General features: G+C 57.1%; 1 protein-coding gene across 1 annotated transcript; it reads left to right on the top strand.

The window, feature by feature from the left end:
- The first annotated feature begins 419 nt into the window (after positions 1-419).
- On the top strand, positions 420-13,473 carry HRH2 (histamine receptor H2). Its single transcript, XM_077824979.1, has 2 exons — positions 420-1,530; positions 13,287-13,473. Exons 1-2 carry the CDS (start codon positions 425-427, stop codon positions 13,471-13,473), a joined length of 1,293 nt encoding a protein of 430 aa, XP_077681105.1. The 5' UTR covers positions 420-424.
- Positions 13,474-19,683: the final 6,210 nt, after the last annotated feature.

The raw sequence follows: 19,683 nt of genomic DNA, 5'->3' as shown, positions 1-19,683 counted from the left end.
GCCCCTCTTAATTTCTCAGAGAGGAGGAGGAGAAGAGCGAGGAAGAGGGAGAGATTGAGACTCAAAGGCAGCTGCCAGAGAGGCGCCTGGCAGCTGATGTACTGATCCCCAGCTGGTGCCGATACATGGGCATGATCTATGGGCATTATTTCTGCATAGAGCCCACGCCCTCGCCTAGCTCTGGGTGCAGAGTCCCTGACTGGTTCCTGGCACCTTTACGGAGACAAAGAGCAAAAAAGTGAACACAAATCTCTATGCCCAGAGCGTGGGTGCCCGAGTGCGAGGCTGGTTTGAGAGGGGCTCTGGGGACATTCGTTGTGGGCTCCAGTAGGACCCTTTATCCAAACAGCTGCAGAGCGCAGACAGAACTGGGACATCATGGTAGCCCAGATGGGAGAGGACTGATTGCCCACGCCTCCTTGCCATGGATCCATGTCAGAATGGCACAGCTGCTCTGAAAGGCTTGGGCTGCAAACCACAGACAGTGCTAATTGGGATCGTGCTCACTGTACTCATTGTGGTCATCGTCTGCGGCAATGTGGTCGTCTGCCTGGCTGTCTCCTTCAACCGCAAGCTCCGCAGCCTGACAAACTGCTTCATTGTCTCCTTGGCCGTTACCGACCTGCTGCTGGGCCTCCTGGTGCTCCCCTTCTCCGCCATCTACGAGCTCACGTGTGAGTGGCACTTCGGCCCCACCTTGTGCAACATCTACATCAGCCTGGACGTCATGCTGTGCACGGCCTCCATCCTCAACCTCTTCATGATCAGCATAGACCGCTACTACGCCATCACAGCCCCGCTCCGCTACACCCAGCTGGTCACCCCTCTGCGGGTGGCCGTGGCCATGTTTGTCACGTGGGTGGTCTCACTGATGGTCTCCTTCCTGCCCATCCACCTGGGCTGGAACACCAACGGCACTGGTGTGCAGAACACAGGCTTGAACAACAGCACGAAGTGCAAGCTGGCGGTCAATGCCGTGTACGGGCTGGTGGACGCCTTGCTCACCTTCTACCTTCCCTTGGTCATTATGTGCATCATGTACTACCGGATATTCCGAATCGCCAGGGAGCAAGCCAAGAGGATCAACCACGCCACCTGCTGCAAGGCCGTCAGCCCTGCGCTGCTCACTGTGAAAGAGCACAAGGCCACCGTGACGCTAGCAGCCGTGCTGGGGGCATTCATCATCTCCTGGTTCCCTTATTTCACAGTGTTCACTTACCGAGGGATGGAGGGGGACAAGGTGGATGAGACGTCCCAGTCCATAGTTTTATGGCTGGGCTATGCCAACTCAGCCCTGAACCCCATCTTGTACGCTGCTCTGAACAGGGACTTCCGGACAGCCTACCAGCGCCTGTTCCACTGTCGAAGGGTGGGGCCCCTCTCCAGGAGCACTCCCCTCACCCCCACACATCTGCCCCACTCCAGGGGGAGAGCCCGCAAGCAAGCACTGAGCGTGCAGGAAGATAAGCCTCTGAGGATGCAGGTGAGGAACGGGAAGGAGAACTCACTCGCTCAAGAAGCCATGGAAAGGTAATGCTGCTTCCTCACGTTGGTTTGGTGGGGAGGTCCGGGATGGGGCAGGGGAGAGCAGGGACAGGAACATCACATGGCTTCAGCTTTATGTCCAAACTAGTTCTGGGCTTAGACTTGATTCTGCAATGCCCAAAGCACAGGGTACATACCCAGTAGGCTTGGATGCACAGTATGGCACAGGTAACAGCAGGGAGAGAACTCACTTCCCCTTGCTCTGCTAGCACGTGAGCGACAAGAGAATAGTCCCTTTGTAGTGTGCAGTATAGGGCCATGGACACGCAGCTGGGCAGTTCTGATTCCACCCACCAGAGGACAGTGGTAATAGCCAATTTGTTACAAGAGCAAATGTGAAATGACCCCTTCAGTCCCTCTGCCCCTTCCCGCAAGCATGTGAAGTTGGATAATAGGCTGGAGAAGATGGGGAGGATGGGGGCTAATAGGAACTAGCTAGGATTAGCTCAAGAGCCGTGTTTAGCTCCAGGGGGGGTGGACAGCTGGCTGCGTGTTCCCTTGCAGCCCTTTTGTTTGTTGCCTCTGGTACATTTCAGCTCTCTTCATGCTCTGCATCTTAAAGCAGGAGTGGCAGCAGCATCTACTGCCGTGGTTAGAGCATGAACACTGGTGCCTCAAGCAGCGCAGCGGGACAGAGGGAGAGTGTATCTCCAGGGCAGAGACATCCTGCAGCACCTCCTTCAATTCTGGGACAAGGCTTTGGAAGAGAATTGGGCTTTTCCACAGAATGGGGAGCCCAGAGCATGGCCATCCGAGTCCCTACCTGTAGGGCAAGGATGAAGCTGGCATGTTCACAGCAGATGTATAAAGAAGTTAGATCAAACATAGAATAGTCTTGCGGGGAGGTTGCAATGTGACCCTGTGCTTGAGAACCCCAAAACAGAGAGTGAGGAAACAGGCTGCTCCCTAAAACAGAGAAGCACAACTCCCCCCACCTTGCTTTACGCTGGGTCTTTCCTGCTGGAATTGGGCCACCCAGCTCCCGTGCCTTTCTCAGAGCCCCCTGCCTGCAAGCAGGGCCAGGAGATCCCTCAGCCTTACTTTGATACCACGTTCCAATGTACCCCAGCAGCTGATGCTAATAATGCAAGAGGCAACCATATAGGGTGACCAGACAGCAAGTGTGAAAAATGGGGACGGGGGTGGGGGGTAATAGGCACCTATATAAGACAAAGCCCCAAATATCAGAACTGTCCCTATAAAATCGGGACACCGGGTCACCCTAAAACCGTAGCACCTGCCAGCTAAGGTGCTCACCAGTAAAAATACCATTTGCACATTACAGTGCCGTCTGCTGGAGGCTCTCGATGTACTTTACTGACACTCTGAATGAGCCTCGCAGGGAGGGGGTGAGTTCTCCTCTGCACGTTCAGATCTGGCTACCCTTCAAATGCTGCAGCCGCTGCCATGCGTCAGCGTAGGCAGGAGCTACGCCAAAAGATGGGGATGTCACGGGCTCTTGTTTCCGATAAGCTGCTTTAACCACAAGCCCGCAGTGCTCCACGTGCAGGTTTCTATTGCTGGTGAGTTCAATCCACAAGCGAGTTCTGCTTATGTTTCCAAGAAGAGTCCAGTACAAGCTAAACTTAAGGCGGGGTGCATTGACTTTTCTTTTGGTTAATATGCAAATGTTCATGCAAATTAGGCCATTTCTCCGCATCTCTGACTCGGAGCCCCATCCCGTACACTGACCGCCATCACTTCCATATTGATCCGGACGAGCAGTGGAAGGGGGGGCCTGAGCAGCGGTGCCTGGAAAGTCCTAAGGTTGCTGCAACCAGGAGAGGCTAGGGCAGGTTACCTTGTGAGGCTTCACCAATGCGCTGGGCAGAGCCACAGGTGTGAGCTCTGAACCAGGCCCTGCCAGCTCCTCTGTTCCCCAGAGCCCGGGGAGGGGAGTCTAAGGGATGGAGGGAGCGCTGATCTTCCCACTCCTGTGAAAGAGAGAAAAAGGAAAGAATGCAGCTTGTTTTCCTTCCTCGCTGCGAGTGATTCCTGCTCCTTGCAGGCCTTTCATCTGACCCCTGGGCTGCAGCCCGATAAGCGGCTCAGAAACGTTCCACGCAGCAGATAGTGTGTACGCTCCCCGCTGCCTTTCCTGGGAGCGCCAACAAAGGGCCGATTCTTGGCTTTATCCTGGCTGGCGCTGGTGGTGGAGAAGCGGGGAGCAGGTTTCCTAGCCCATGGCTGGAGAGTATCACTCCGGGGCCGCGCCCTGCCCCAGCCTCTGCCGGGACTGATGCTGCTCACCCCTGTCCCAGAGTGCTCCGTACATGTCCTCAAGCACCCACTGAAGGTACAAAAAGCTGGACCCAGCATGGTAGCCTCGCAAAGAGACCCTGGAGGAGCAGCTGGCCCAAGCACCAGTGCCTCATTGCTGAGAGCCCCAGGGCCCACTGCACCTGCTGTGATTGTAGGACATCCCCTTCCCACCGCCAGCTCAGCCCAGTGCGTCCGTGCTCTCCTTTGGTCCCAACTGATGCAGGCTCTTGCCTACAGCAAGCTCAACCTTGAGACGTCTGGAGTGGGGATCTGCACCGGGTCTCCACTGCTATGTAGTCAAAGTTCTGCAGCCTGACCTGCTTTACAGGGCTGGTTCTGGTGAGTGCCGGTTCTGAAAGGCCTTCTTCCGCCAAGCAGAACTGGGAGAGGAAACTCTGCTTCCAGGCAAGGAGCACTCTGTTTATTTGTAATAGCTTCGTGATTTTAATTCGCTTGTTAATGTAACTTTGATCGGTGCTTTTCCCTGGTACGATTTGGGCAGAGCCCTCTGCGGTGCTGAGAGCAGGAGAGGGAAGGCAGGGCAGAGAGTCACAGACCTCGCAGCCAGGGGGAAGGGAGGTCCTCTTCCACCTGCAGTTGGTTATTGGGAAGTCGCCTCCAAGGAGGAGCTGGAGGAGAAGGGTCAAGGCTCGCTCCTTTCCATGGCCTTTTGAAAGCTGTGGGAGCAGCCAACTCCCATTTCCCCTACTCCTGCCTGTCTCCTTTGCAGATACCGGATCCCAGCCACCCTCTGTCTGGCCTAGTGGCCTTGCTCTGGGCCGTGGAGGCAGGCAGGTCTGGGTCCCTCTGCATTCATGGCTTTCCATTGTGCACTAAGGTAATTATTGATAGCGAGGGTGAAAGGGGAGGAGCTATTCAGCATCTCTCAACCCTTCATTCCAGGAGATCAAGTAGATCTCATCACAGAGGGAAATAGGATTTGAAGCTTTTCCATTGTTGAATTCTCTTGGAGCAGGATGGGGAGGAGTTTTCACTCCTGCTCAGGTAGCCGGGAGGCCTGGATGCCAGGAAGCTGTCTGGGCTGGATGGCTACAGACAGATCTGAAAGGGGATCAGGATTGGAAAATTCTGGCTACATTTTCTTTTGAAAATGAAGGTACCTGTTTAACACACATGCTTACGCGTGTTTACACACAGAGAGAGCGAGAGCACTGATTTCAAATACACATACATTCCCCTAGCCAGCATTTGGCCTGAGCATGATGGGAACTAGCCCCAGTTGTAGGCAGAAGCGCAACAAAGGGATTGCTAAAAGAAAAGGAGCTGAGATGCCAGAAATCCCAATTTTCCAGCCAAAAGAGGAGGGCAGGGATAAAGATACCCAAGTACCCTTGGGAAAGCAAAGTGAACTCTGCTCTCCCTATGGCGTGAGATTGGCAAGGACTCACTTCTCAGGAAATTTTACTGGGCTAAGAAAAGCTCCTGCCAGCTGGGAGGAGATTGGTTCCTGCTTACTGGAGCTGCCAGAGAGGCAGGGAATGGATAGTGCTGGTTTATTTGCACGGGGAGATGCTGCTCTTGAAACATGTGGAGGGTGTAGGACTAGCCTGGCTGGCTCTGAGACCTGACCTCGATCCCTGGTAAATTTCAGTGAGGCAGCAGCAGACCCAGGTTTCCTGCATCAGGATGCAAAGGCTGGGTGTGAGCTCAGCTGCAGCCGGGTCGTGGTACTGTAGAGTTATTAATTATTATTTTGTATCTGACCAGAGCATCGTGAGAGGCCCCAGTGAGATCACAGCTCCAAGGTGCCAGGTTCTGGGAAGACATGGAGTGAGAGACAGGCCCTGCCCTGAAGAGTTTAACAAAGTATCATTATCCCCATTGTATAGATGAGGAAGTGAGGCACAGTGAGATTTGGTGATTCACCAGGAGAGTCTTTGGCAGAGGCAGGGACTAAGCCTAGGGCCCCTGAGTCCCGGTCCAGCCCCCTGACAGACTCTCCCCTGAAGTAACATATTCTGGCCTGGTCTTCTCAAGTCTCTTTCTGGGTTATCCCCACAAGAGAGAAGAAAAGTGTCACCATGAAAGCACCAGCTTGAAACTGACAGAGCAGCACTAAGGCCATCCGCCATCCCAGGGAGAGCCCAGAGCCTGTTTGAAATGCACCATCGACCTCAAACAAGCTGCTGCCGGGCGAGTGAAGTGGTGCGATCGATGTGAAACCACAAGAGGAGGAGCTGAGCCCAGACTCAACCTGCAGCTCGCTGCATGGGAGAGCACTAGTCACGCTGGGTTTTCTCTTTTTCCCCCATCCCAGGAGGGGTTCCCTTGAGCCCCACTCACCCATCCAGGGGCCTTCTCCACCTCCCCCTTACTGACAAAGAGGGTGCCTGGCTCTCTGGCGGTGGGAGGAATGGACGGGGGGGGCTGGTTCTCCCCTCGTTTCTCCCCACCCGTAGCAGGAGCAGTGGTCCCCATCCGTGGCAGTACCTCCGTGTGGAAGGGGGTGAGCTCAGGAGCAGGGCTGGAGCCTCCAGAGCCCCAGCTCAGCACCCTACTGAGTGCTGCCGAGCCCTGCCAGCCTGGTCCCTGCACTGCAGGCCCCACTGTGTCTCGCCGGGGGGTGCTCTAAGCTTGGGCGCAGCCCTGTGCTCCAGTCCAAATCTCCCATCCCCCACCTGCCCCAATGACACCGCGGGCTGGGCCAGTACTGGGGCACTTGTTTTGGTACATGCTAAGGCTGCAGGGCAGACAGGCTAGGGGCAGCCCACGAGGGGCCCTGACAGGGACCCCCCCCCCCAGCTCCACGGGTGGTAGAAAAGCCAGGTGTCGGGGCGGGGGGAGCTCTTTGCAGAGCTAGGGCCAATGGGCTGGGATTTCTTGGCACATTCTGTCGCAATGGGGTGTGGCCCCCTCCCTCAATATGGTCCCATCTCTACCAGGCATGGGGGGCGAACCGAGGATCAAAAGAAAACCCAGCAGTAGACCGGCAATTGGCACCAAGTGCCAGTAACAGTGAGCACGGGAGCCCCAAGGAGCCGTGGTCTCCTAGGAGGACGCTGGAGAGAGGGCCAGTTATTAGCTGTGTTGGTGCCCCCTTCGAAGGGGATGTGGGTCTTTCCGTCCGAGAGCTGGGAGCCTGCTTCTTCCCAAGGGAGGGCATTCCATGGTGACAGACACCCGTGCCCCACTGCACCCGGGGGAGATGCTCCAGCAGAGCTTGAACGCTGCAAACGTCTCCCCATCTCGGGGGGCTGCACTGCAGCGCCTGGCCTGGGAGAGGGGTGCAGAGCAGGGACCAGCACCCCTGCAGGCACCCTCCCCACACCTTCTGTATTGCATGGATGTTCAAAAGCCGGGTGGCAATGTCTTGGTCTAGAAAGCACGGCCTGCACTGGAAACTGCACACTAAAGCCCCAGCAGCCGCAGCCCCAGGGTCATTCTGAATGGTCACCAATGGTCGAAACCAGTAGTCCCCAAACGTCTTCGGCCGTGCCCCCCCCTTACCCCAATGGAATCTGTCCACACCCCCTGGGACCTGTGGTCAGGAGTGTAGTTGGGGACCAGGGCTGCAGTTGGGAGTGGGGCCGCAGTTGGAGCCAGGAGCTAAGGTCGGGGGCTGGAGCTACAGCCGGGGCTGGGGGCAGGACAGGAGCCAGGCCAGAGCTGGGGACTGGCCTTGGCCCCACCACACCCCACTAGGAGGGCGCACCCCCACAGTTTGGAGACCACTGGTCTAAACAGATGCAACTCTGCTGACTTCAGTGGCATAGATAAATTCAAGAACTAGATAAATTCCTGGAGGATAGGTCCATCAGTGGCTACTAGCCAGGATGGGCAGGGATGGTGTCCCTAGCCTCTGTTTGCCAGAAGCTGGGAATGGGCGACAGGGGATGGATCACTGGATGATTCCCTGTTCTGTTCATTCCCTCTGGGGCCCCTGGCACTGGCCACTGTCGGAAGACGGTACACTGGCCTAGATGGACCCTTGGTCTGACCCAGTCTGGCCGTTCTTAGCTTGGGTGCAGCAGAGAGCAGAGTGCAGTGTTAGCAAAGGGGCCACTTTCCATGACCTTGTAGCCGCAGCTGGTCTGTTCTAACTGGGACAGGACTGAGGAGCTAATCATCCTATTTATCTGAACACGGAAATACAGATACCAGGATTGGTCCAAAGCTGAATTCAAAACTAGATGGTTTCATTTTGCCCTGGCCGTAGTGCACTCCCCTGCAGTCTGCTGGATTCTTTGTCACAGCTGAGCATTAGCAGGAGAGACCAACATCTGTGATACTCTGTTAAACTCAGAACCTCCCGAAATAAGAGAGACCCCTTTTCCCAAGGGATCAGCCCCCCACAGCTCCCAGTCTGGCACCTAAAGAAAAGGAGCTCAGCTGATTGGAGCTGCTGGGGCTGAATTATTTGGACACTCTGCTGTGTTCAGTGCAGGGCCCGAGTGGGATCGGCTCTCTGGAAAATCAGTCTCAAGAGGGCGTGCTGGGTACCGCTGGAAATGTGGCCCATTGGCCTACGGTAGGGCAGAGATCGAGAATGGATCAGCAAATGCTGCACGTGTTCTCCGACAATGATGCCATTCAATGGGATGCCACCAGCCGCAACAGAGAGTTCAAATCTGGCCGCTCCATCTGCAAACAGAGAGAGAAGGGGGAAGGCGACACAAATCACTCGAGCCCTGGAGAGATTTCCAGGAGACGAGAGGGGAAGGATTGGGATGGCTAGAGAGGAGCTGACTAAAAGGCGACATGACTCAGATATGGAAAATGATGAGTGGGACAGAGGAGGGACCTCCTCCTCACCTCTCGTTAAACACCGAGGAAAGGAAAGGGAGCTCATTTAAAACTGGTCAGAGGAAATGCTGTTCCGTTTACGCAGCTCATCATTCACTTGGAACTCCCTGCCACTAGAATCTAGCGAGGCGAAAGCTTAACCGTTTCGGACAAGGCCTGGACATTTCTATCGCTCACGGGACATCCACAGTGATATGCGTGAGGTTAAAAATGTATAAAAGGTTTAAATGTCAACCAGGAATGGAGAGAGGCCAGGTAGCAAACAGCCCAGCCACACTAGCGAATGGCACCCTCCCACACCCACCAACACGCGGTCAGACCCCTGCCCTCTCCCTGCAGCAGGCCAGGCCAGCGTGCTCCGTGGCACTCGGGGGAATGTGGTGACCTGTGAGACGTGGGAAGAGAAATGCTCCTTCACTGGGGAAATAACCACATTACCGGCCACAAATGGGGCTGGTTTGAGTTGCCCAGCAGTCACTGTCATCCTGGTTCCTCTCCAGCCTGCTCCACTCTCTCCCGGCGCCAGGTGATGCAAACCAGAGCGCCGGGGGCCCTTCTGGCTCTGGTGCCGCAGAGACACGGGCGAGTAAGAGGCAGCAGCCCGGAGCCTCGGCGGAACACCGAGTGTCGCCGAGTGACTGAGTGATTTTTTTTATTTTTCGTCTTTAATTGAATCCTCTCCAGCGCTGGAGTTTTTCCCTGAGTCTTGGCCAGCCCGCTGCTGTAGGCTCTGCTCTGGGACACGCACTCAGCCTTTGATTCCTGGCTGCCCTCCTCCAACAGCCAACGAGGACAAACGTTAGAAGGTCACAGTTAGATTTGCCACAGGGGGAAGCCTAAAGGCAGAGGTGGGGGCCACTGGGTGAGTACCTGGACAGCGATGCGCAGTGGGTGAGCTTGGAAAGGGCTAACACGTGCTCTCCCGTGTGCTTTCGGTTGCGTTTCCTCCCTTCCCCCAACTGGCCCACAACCCCCACTGCTCTGCGTGCCAGGGGCTAGTCTAGCCGGGCTAGAAAGCAGGAGGGGAGCTAAGCTGTGTTGAGTCTGGGGCTGGCGGGCTCTGCCTCTGTATATGAAAGGGGAGAAGAGCACAGGCCCCTTCCTCCCGGAGATCTATTCCTGGCTTGTCTTGGTGGACGGGTTAGTGTAGATCAGCACCCGGTGGAACTGGTTGACAGGCCAGATTAATCAGTTTCACGTACTTCCGTCTCCTGGTAACAGGCCTAGAATGGATCTCTTTGCCAACGACACCAGGGCACAGCTGCCCCTCTCAGCCACTGACAAACCTGCAACTCCCGCCTGCGCTGGAAGAGTCTTCAGCCGTTTCCAGCAGGCTGATTACTTTCCACTGACTATCCAATGGGCCTGCACCAGGCTATTCTGCCTCATTTCCAGGGCTAACCCCGGTTGGATAATGGGACCTGACGCTGTCAACCCCAGAAGTGGCTGCATTAAGAAATCACATTGCGGAGCACTTGGGATGATTGCCTTTCTCCAAGCCCATTCCAGCCGCATAAAGATACCAGAAGCTCTGGCGCAATGGTTTTAGGAACCATGCCAGCGCAGCGGGCTGGCTGCATTTTGCCGTCATTAGCCCTTCTCCCATGCTCCCCGGCTGTGGGGTGAGGGTTTACAGCTGGCCCCTGCGGTTCTGTGCATGCTGATGCCTGTAAACGCCGCGGAAAGCGGGGCTGGGTCACACATGGAAAACAAGACATTTGCAGCAGGAGACTTTCTTTACTCCTTTACTCCTTTACTTTCTTTTCTCCATTGGAAAAGCTGGGCAGGGCTCCGGCAGCTAAGGTCACAGTCACCTCTGCCAGCTGTCCCACACGGCCGCCTGCTGATAATGCGGCCTCTGCTTTATTGACTGTGTCGCGAGGCAAACAACGGGGTCACCTGTCTGCTGAGAGCTAGATACGGTGGTTCTGCTGGCTCCACACCAGGCCCCTGTAACCTTGGACATGGTCACACTGTGCCAGGGGACCGGGCTTTGATTCCCAAGGGACGGTGCAGCTGGCCTGGTGACGGGCTCCCTCCCTGTGCTAGCAAGCCAAGCAGGCTGGGCAAGTGCAGTGCCCGAGGCTCTTAGGGCTTTGCCACAAGGACCACTTGTCCGCAGGGCACCTGGGGAATCACGGAACGGCTGCTGGATGTGCGGGGGCAGCTAGCTGAGTGTAGCTTTAGCGTGTCAAGGCCACACGCGCCCAGAGGCCCACGCACAGCAGGGACAGGCTAGCGCTGAAAATTGCTGCAAATCGCCAACCCCACGCTCTGGCTAGGAGGCCGGCTGGGCAGTTCCTGAGGCCTCTGCTCAGCCCCTCCAGCCGATTCCCACCTCCGCCAGGAGCGGGGCACTCTGCTGACTGTTTGAAAGCTAGCGCCTGCTCCCTCGAGGGGGAGGACAGCACTGAGTGCTCGGGGAACAACAGGCTCGAGGGAGTCACCCGAGCACACCTGGAGTCCAGCAATCAGCTTGAAGCTCCATAATTACAGGAGACATCTCTGGCAGGAAGCCAATTCCAGCTCTGCAGCTTCCGCCCTTGGGCTTTGCTGGATCTTAACCCAAAATAAATTTCCAGCAATTTTCCGTCCATCTTTTGCTGCTGGTTTCCTCCTCCCTAGCCTTCTGTTCTCTCTCTCCCTTCCCAGGGGAGCCTGTCACCCAGAGCCTGGCAGACGCACGGCAGAGGACATGGGCACTAGCTGCAGGAGACATACCCCAAAGTGCCCAGCCTGGGAGAAGGAGACTGTTGATTATGGCCTGAGTGGGTAGAACAAATCCACTCCATCTCTCCCCCCAGACTATGCTATAGTGCAAAGCACAGGCTGAAAAGGGGGAGGATGGTATTTGGCATCTCTCTAAGGCCTTTCATGGGAGGATAGCGCTGAAAGTGTCATTAATTATCACCATTTTACAGAGGGGAAACTGAGGCATGGAGCGGTTCAGTGATTTTTCTCAAGGCCACACACTGAATCAGTGACAGAGCTAGGATGAGGTTACAGATGTCTCGAGTTCCCATCTCTGGTTCTTACCACTAGGCGACACTCCCCCTGTTGAGTTGCTCAGTGCAATGTAACAGAACGGGACATGGCACGCAGCTGGGAAATGCCAAGGCAAAGCAGGCCAATGGCCCGACCGTGTAGACTCCTCTCCCTGACAAAGCCCCAGGCCAAATGCTGCCAGGGAGGTGTCAAGCCCATTTGCACAATCCTAGGCTGCAGGGCGTAATATGCTCAGCCCTGACACATGAGGCTGGGTCTCCCTGAGCAGTCCCCTCCCACCCTGTTAGTGCAGATGCCAGAGTCATTCAGATCTGCTCTTCGAAACCCTCTAGACTCAATTCCTAATAGCTCTCTCCCTGCAGTACATGGAAAGCAGCTGAGCCACTGGAAGGTGGCTGTTTTGTACTTCCCCCTCCGTGTAGCAAGTGCCCGCTGTACCAGGTCTGACTTCTGGGAGTGAGGCCAAGCTACCAGCCCTCCCTCCGTAGACCTGGAACCGACATGAACTCATCACGCTGAAAGGAAGGAGATCTTAGACCTGAGCGGGAGCAGATCTGAGCTCCTCACTTGGCCAAGGATTTCCTCTCCGAGCAGAGCGGGCGACGAAGGGAAGTGCCATATGCACTCACACCAATCTGAAACCTGCCTTGGGCGTAGCCCAGTCTGGAGCTCGACAGCAGGAGTCCCCCCTGTGAGTCGCAGCTGGCACCAGCTTGCGTATTTGATTTCGGCCAGCTATTCACAGGCGGTTGTTTGGAAACCTCCGTCACCCAGTCAGGGAACAGGAACAGCACCCTGTGACGTTCCACTGTTAGCCAGCCCAGGGCAAACGTTGGCGTTCAAATCCGGAATCTGCGCCAGGATCCGTAGAGCTGGAAAGTCCCGGCTCACTTAGAATGACAGAGGCCCAGGGGACAGAAAGAGAAGCAAAGTTCAGTGAATCCGTAATTCCTGGCACAGTGGCCAGATGATGGCGCCGGGTCACTCCCACACCTTCCCAGGGGGGTCAAAATGCAATGGTAACACTCGGCACACGCATCGCTCTTCCCGCCCTGAACTGTGCTCCTGATGGTGTCCCCAGCCTGGGCCCCCCTCCGCTGCTGCAAGGCAGGAGCGTGGGAATGGCCAGGGAGGTCAGCGAGTCTCATAAGGGGGTACAGCCATTCCTCTGGCCCCAGCACCCAAAGCACCAACTCCGAAAGCTGGGATTTCCCTACACACACACCCCAAACTCCCCCATTTCCCCCCACCGTGGTCAACTAGATACAGTGTTGCCAATTGAATCCTTTTCCAACCCCCGACCCCATAAATTTGAACACCCCTAGAGGCAGCCGGAGAGGGGACACCCCGGAGGGACCATTTTCAGGGGCCTGGGGATGGTAACTTGCTGTTGTTCGTGTGTGATGCTGAGGGTCCTGCCTTGTTCTTTATGTCCATGCATCCCTGGTCCCCACTGCTGTCCCATGGCTTCGGATGGGTGGCTGAAGCTGCCAGGAGCTCTAATATATGCTGTGCTCAGAACTTGCCCTTGGCTTTTCCTGCACTCGCTGCCCGTTCCCCAAGGTTTCCTGCAACCTCCCCTTCAATTTGAACCGAGGAAAGGGGCTCTGGGAATGGGGGCAGACAGGGGAGCTAGGAGGTAAAACTAAACACCGGCCGTAGCATGTGTCAGGCAGATCTAGTGAGATCCACCCTTGTTCCCCCCCCAGGAGTCCTACCCCATCCTGTGGCTCGACCTCCTCCACCATCCTGGCCTGCTGGAGAGGCCTCTGGCTGGCCAAGTTCCTTCCCAAGAGGGACATGTGGATCCCGCGGTGTGAGGAGCCGGCGACAGAGCTGCAGAAGAGGGTGAAGCCCCCAGCGTCCCCGAGGGTCATTTACTGTCTTTTCTCCTGAGCCAGGATGGATGGACCAGCGGAGCGCTGAATGCCATCAATACCGGACAAGCCCTGCTCAGGACCCAGAGACGCAGCCAAGCACCACATCCAGCATCTCGCTCTCCACAGGCGGATCACGGGGGGCTGTTTGCAAACCCAGCGACCTGGATCTGTAACACAATCCACCGTTCTGTGTGGGTGTGCTCCTGTGCGGGCATGGCTGTGTGTGTGCACAGGGGTCTGTCTGTACGCACCCCGTGTGGGCACAGCTGTGTGTGTGTGCACACGTGCACGGCTCTGTGCTCACGCACAAACCCGCCGGTGCACTAGGGTGCGGGCAGAAGGAAGGGCTCACGCCCGCCTCCTCCCCACGCAGGCTGGATCCATCTGATCCCTGGTTCTTGTTCCCACCCCAAATGTGGGGCAGAGTGGCAGGAGAGGAGGGGAAGAGAGACCCTACCCCCGTTGCATGTGCCCCAGCAAAGCGGGCTCTGGGGGCCAGCACAGGCTCTCCCTGCCCGCATCAGCGCATTGTCCTTGTCTCCTGATGTCTGCGTTAATTCCCCTTGTCTAATTCGAATGTCCCTTTCTCCCAAGCACCCTGAACAGCTGCACGTCTCCCCACGGCCTAACCCCCTGGTGTCCTGGCTTCACACACCCAGCCAAGCGAGGAGTGTGGGTCGGAGGAGAACACAGAGGCAGGACGAGAGCCCCAGGAAGTGGATCCCAGAGCAGAAGGCCTGGAGCTGGGGGGCAGAGAGATGAAAGGGTCAGCGGGGGCGAGGGGCGTGACTCCATTGCACGGTACTGGGACATCAGCTCTGCTCGTGGGTTTTGCTGTGTCCACAGCAGCCCAGCCGGGTATCTCTGAAGTACAGGCCCAGACGGGGCTGAGTCCCAGGGGGATTGGGGTGGGGGGGTTTCAAGAGGCAACCGGCAAAGGGCCAATCTGGACAGTGCCTGAGATGACAGATCTGGGGCAGGGAGCTCGTGGTGGCAACACGTGATTGTGTCTTTGCCTCTGGGTGTCGTTTATCAGCTCTGTCCTCGCCCGGCCTGCCCAGCGCTCAGGTCCTCCCAGGGCCCTTCCCGGGGGACTGAGAACTGGGCCTCCCACTCCAAGGCCTTCTGCTCAGTCCTCGCTCCGGCAAGGGCCCCAGCGCGATGAAGGGGACATACATGCTGCTGCATGCCCAGCTCCCTGTGTCTGCTTTTGGACGGAGTATGCAGGGCTGGTGGTAACTGTGACCTGGGGAGACCCGGCTTCTCCCCCTCCCCTTCTGCACCCCGGCCTGAGTCTAGAACTTGTAGGGGCCTCTTGTCTCCTGGGCTGCGTGAGCCGGGAGGGGTCAGTGCCCCGCGCCGGGGGGCAGTGGTGGGATGTTACACCTGACAGTTCACCACACCAGGGCCGCACTAACAAATGCAGCCAGGGGCCCCAGGCGAGGTGTCGGCTCGTGCCCTCCTTGGCTTTGTTCACTCGGCCAGGTCCATCCAGTGTTTAGACCCTGGGCTGTCCGTGGGTACATGCTGTGCTGGAGAAGGCTGCTGTTTGTTGTTTATGGCTCTAATCCCCCCAGGTGCCCCGTGCACAGGGAGACGCTTCCACTGCCAGCCGACCTGGATTGCAAAACCAGGGCAGCTGTGCGGTAATCGAGCTTCCCAGGCCAGGCGTCTGCGGAGCTGCCCTGGCTGTCAGCAGGATACTGTTAAAGAGTATTACCCCCCACCCCCCACTGCCCCGAAAAACCAAACCCATCTCATGCTGGGCCAGGCACCCGGTCTCCCAGCCAGGCCCGGCAACGACAACCTTGCATTTGACTCCCAAACGAGCCACTCTGTGGGGCTGGACGAGCGAAGGCCTGGGGCAGGGCACTGCTGGCCATGCTGGGCATGGAGGGGAAGGGGAACGTCTACACCTGCTTAGAAAGAGGGGAAGGCTTGGGATCAGGGGGCTGGGGGAGTGATTGACAGCTGTCACTCTGATGTGCTTGATCAGGAAAGGTCAATATATATTTTTTTATTAAATTAAAAAATTGGGGGGGGGGCATTAAATTATTTACATCTGGGGAAACGACCCTCTCCCCAGAACGGCACCCCCTGCCCCTTGCTCTCTGCCTCTCCTTCTCCCCACCCGACCCCCCTCACCCAGCTAGCCGCAGCTAGGTCAGCCTGGGAGCTCGCGGGGGCAGGGACCGTGTTGGATCAATTCAATGAGATGTTGTGAGCTGGACACACGGTGCGGAAGAGTAAGGAGGAGCCAGACGCTTGGGGCTGGGCCAGGGCGGGTACAACCCCCTGGGATGGGGTGTTTGGGGCTGGACCCCCTGTGTCCCCCCCGTGCAGACGGCGTTATATCACGATGCCGTCTCTGGTTCCCCGGCTCGGGCACCGTTTCCCCTTGTCTCTGTTTGGTGAGATGCTGTTCATCGCTCCTGATAGCCTGAGGCCTGGTGTCCAGGCAGCACCATGTGCAACCTCGGCAGCGAGGCCTCTACCTGGCGCCCTAGGGCCATGCCAACCCTCCTCCCCGGCTGCGGGGATTTTCCAGCTCAGTCCCAGGGTGAGGTGCATCCTGAAGGGCTCCTGGCGCAAAACCCGGCCCTGCTGAGCCGATGGGTGTTGGCTGAGCAGGGCCCGAGCAACGAGCCAGGCCCGCAACGTGGTCTCAAGGGTAGAACGCCTCCCCCTTTGCTCTCTACCTGTGCGAGCCCCAGGGGGCTGAAAACCCTTGCTTCCCCCGTGTGCTCCTGTGTGCTTGTGTGTGTGTGTGGAAGGCATTGTCCTTGGGCCAGCGTTAGTCCCTGCATCCGTCCCAAGGCCGTCCTGCATGGCAACAAGCCACAGGCCAGAGAGCCAGCATGAGGGGGAACCCCTGGGGACTACCTCTCCGCTCCATGTTAGGAAGAGAGGCCCCTTTCCAATGAATAAAGCTGATCGCTCCTGTCCTGCAGTGAGTGCTGATGTCGGATCCTTCCCCTGCGGGGCTGAGGGGGGCTCCCGGCTCTCAGGTGAGCCTCAGGCGGGTGGCGGTTGTTAGAGGAGGGGATGGTGCAGCCAAGGCTAAAGCAGAGTTCCCAACTGGCTGTAGCATCAGCCATTCCCACCCTGGGCCTTTTCCGCCTGCTTTCTTGAAATGGTCCCTGTGGGTGCCCGGGAAATGGGCTCTTGCGAGGACCCCAATGGCTGGGAGGAGGCTCCCAGGGCGTTTGTCAGTTATTGGGCTGCTCTCCCCTGCGGAGACGTGTGGGCCCCTGACCCGTCCTGTGGCAGAACAGGGATGTCACCACCCAAGCCGGGCCTGGCGCCCGGGCTCTGGACAGGGTGCAGCGCAGTGTGTGGCAGTGAGGATGCGACTGCCTTGTGGGGTCTGGGCATCTCCCTGCAGGAGCGCACATGCTCTTCCTGTGCCCAGCCGCTGGGCGGGGTGAGCAGGACTCTCCCTGCCTCGCAGCTCGGCAGCAACTCCCCATTTCACTCCCAGGGCTCCTGAGGCATGCGAGGGTCGGTCCCAGCTTATCTGCCGCAAGCCAGGCGACTTGAGTCTGCTCCGGCCCCAGCACGCCCCAGGCAGGGCTCATGTCCAGCCGCTCGCTGCCGGAAGGAGAGAAGTCTGCAAAACAGAAAGGGAGAACGTCTGCTAACACGCTGCTACTCTGAAGCCTGTCTCTGACTTGTCAGCTCACAATTAGCACCTTGGGCCTGGGAACAGCGTAGGCCAGAAGGGCCAGAAGCAGCCACTAAGTTTAGGGGTCTCAGTTTGGGGGATTCCCAGCTGGAGACCCCTGGAGGCTGCTTTTCAGGGAGACGGAGCAGCCACAGGTCCAGCTGGTGTCACAGGGCTAGCTCCTTGGCACATTCCAGTGGCACCCAGGGGCTAGAAAGCAACCCCAGCAGGGCACCTGAGGGTTCCCCAGGCAGAGGGGAATCACTGGGTAGCATGAAGCCAGCCCTGAGGCCGTCAGCCCCTGGCAGCGCTGGTACGGGGGAGTGCTAAACTGGCATATGCTTCCCACCCCCAAGTGCCATGCCCAGCCCAGCCCAGCCCAGCTCAGCCGGATCTGGGGCTTGCGGGCAGCTGGAGTCAATGGCACAGCTCCCTCACCTAGACTCACCTCCCGTAGTGAGCGACCAAAATCTGCTCCCTTCCCCCACGGCCCCGACATGCCGTCGAAGGGGACAAGGTTATTTTCCTCCTGATGGCCATTTCCAAGCGGAACTGGAGGGAATAACAATGGTGGTGACTCTCAGCTGAGTCAGACTTAGTTGCTCTCGTGTCCTTCCCCCACTAGCTCCCTGCCAGCCGGCGCTGGCCGCCGATGATGCCTGGCAAAGCTGCTGGATGGGACGTCTGGGCTGCTCCGCCTCCTCCTCATACAGAGCCCTCGTTTCTCCCAGTTCAGCGCAGACCTCGAAACATCTTGCAGGGGGCAGAGGGCTGCAAAAGCTGGGGAGGGGGCCGGGGTTTAAAGGGCCGGCCCAGCCAGACTCTAACGGGTAATGCCACATCACACGCCTAAGGAGTCCCGAAGAGAGAAGGAAACTCACTGCAAAGCTCTGTGTCGCTCGACAGCGTCTGGCTCTCCCCAGCCAATAAAAGCTAGAACCTCACCCACCTTGTCCCTGCACAATTCGGGGAGCTGGGGAGCACAGCGTGAAGCAGGAGCACGGTGCGAGAGCGCCACCTACCTGCTGCCCCGGCACAGCCGATTCAGGCATCAGGCGGCCTCTCTCCTCCTGGCCCCGGGCCCTGGGCCTGGGTTCTGAAAGCTGCCCCAGGCTGCCCAGCTCCCCCCATGAGGATCAAGTGACCCTGAAAACTCCTCCCCCGAGCCACCAGCCTAGCACAGAGTTCAGCTCTAGCCAGGCAGAGTTCAAAGGGCTCCCGCTTCCCATGTGGGAAACTGTTTGCACGTCCTGGGGGGAAAATCGAGATTGCCAACAGAATTCCAGTCCTAAATCAGGACAAAAGAATCCCAAGCTCAGAAATTTCGGTGAACCAATAAGCTGAAAAAAAATCAGTTGGGGTCAAGCTAAAGCTTTTGTCTCAACATTTTTGAAATGTTTCGTTTCAATTTTTTTTTTCGTTTTTTGCTTCAATTTCTAAACCCAAAGTTATCGTGAAACAAAGAAACCCCCAAATTTTTCTCTTTAGCCATTTCAAAGCTTCTCCTCCCCCCCACATTTTTCAGAATGACCCTTTCCCACAGACAGTTTTAGTTTCAACAAATTAGCGTTTTTCTGACCAAAAAAAGTTTTATCAACAAATCCCCAAGTAGCTGTCCTGCACGGCTGCTCTGCGCCGGGCGTGTCACTTGCACCTGGGCAAAGCCTGGCTAAGACACACCTGTGCTGCTCTGGGAGCATTTTGCACACTGCACAGGGGTAAACGACACACAAGATGCGGTGCTGGGTGCATACGGTCCAAAGACATAAATCAGCCCTGCTCAGCCCAGACGCAGCCTGCCGCTGTGCTGAGCCAGCCCCCAGCACTGCATGGTTACTACAGCAGCAAAGCCAACGTTTGCTATGAAGATTTTTGTTGCGTCAAAACCCCAATTTTCCATGGGGAAAAAGGGTTAGGAAGGAAAAGGCCAGCCCAACCCTAACTGTCGTTAGTGTTTGCTTTGTCTCTGGAATGGATTCCTAGCATTCATCTGTCCCCGAGCCCAGAGCTGGCCCCTGCACTTTGCAGACAAATGCCCCAGGGAGCTCATAGCGCAAACTAAATTGAAACCAGCATGAAGCTGACAGCCAGCGGGGTGGGGAGGGAGGAGATGGAAGGGCCAGGGTTACCTTTGCAACACATGGGAGCCATGGGGAGGGAGCTGGTATAACCTCTTGCTAGGTCCTTTTACCCACCTGTCACAGTGTGACTGGCCCCACCTAGGGCTGGGGGTCAGGTGCTGGCTGAAGAACAGCTGGTCCAGCAAGAGCTCAATGGGGCGAGGAAGTTACTGGGAGTGGGTATCAGAGTAACAGCCGTGTTAGTCTGTATTCGCAAAAAGAAAAGGAGTACTTGTGGCACCTTAGAGACTAACCAATTTATTTGAGCATAAGCTTTCGTGAGCAAGTGAGCTGTAGCTCACGAAAGCTTATGCTCAAATAAATTGGTTAGTCTCTAAGGTGCCACAAGTACTCCTTTTCTTTTTGGGAGTGGGTAGGCGCCTAGAGCAGGAGAAAGAATCCAGCTCCTAGGTGACTTCCAGGCAGACGGCCTAGAGAAAAG

Source organism: Eretmochelys imbricata, chromosome 8 (assembly GCF_965152235.1).
Source record: "Eretmochelys imbricata isolate rEreImb1 chromosome 8, rEreImb1.hap1, whole genome shotgun sequence".
Taxonomy (NCBI): Eukaryota; Metazoa; Chordata; order Testudines; family Cheloniidae; genus Eretmochelys; species Eretmochelys imbricata.
Note: the sequence above shows the minus strand (reverse complement) of the source record. Positions and strands in the feature narration are given on the sequence as shown.

Bases quoted from the DNA above. Each gene is read 5' to 3' on its own strand.
- HRH2 (XM_077824979.1), top strand. From the start codon at position 425: ATGGATCCATGTCAGAATGGCACAGCTGCTCTGAAAGGCTTGGGCTGC. The intron at 1,531-13,286 runs GTAATGCTGCTT...TTCCCCCCCCAG, and splicing joins GCTCAAGAAGCCATGGAAAG to GAGTCCTACCCCATCCTGTG.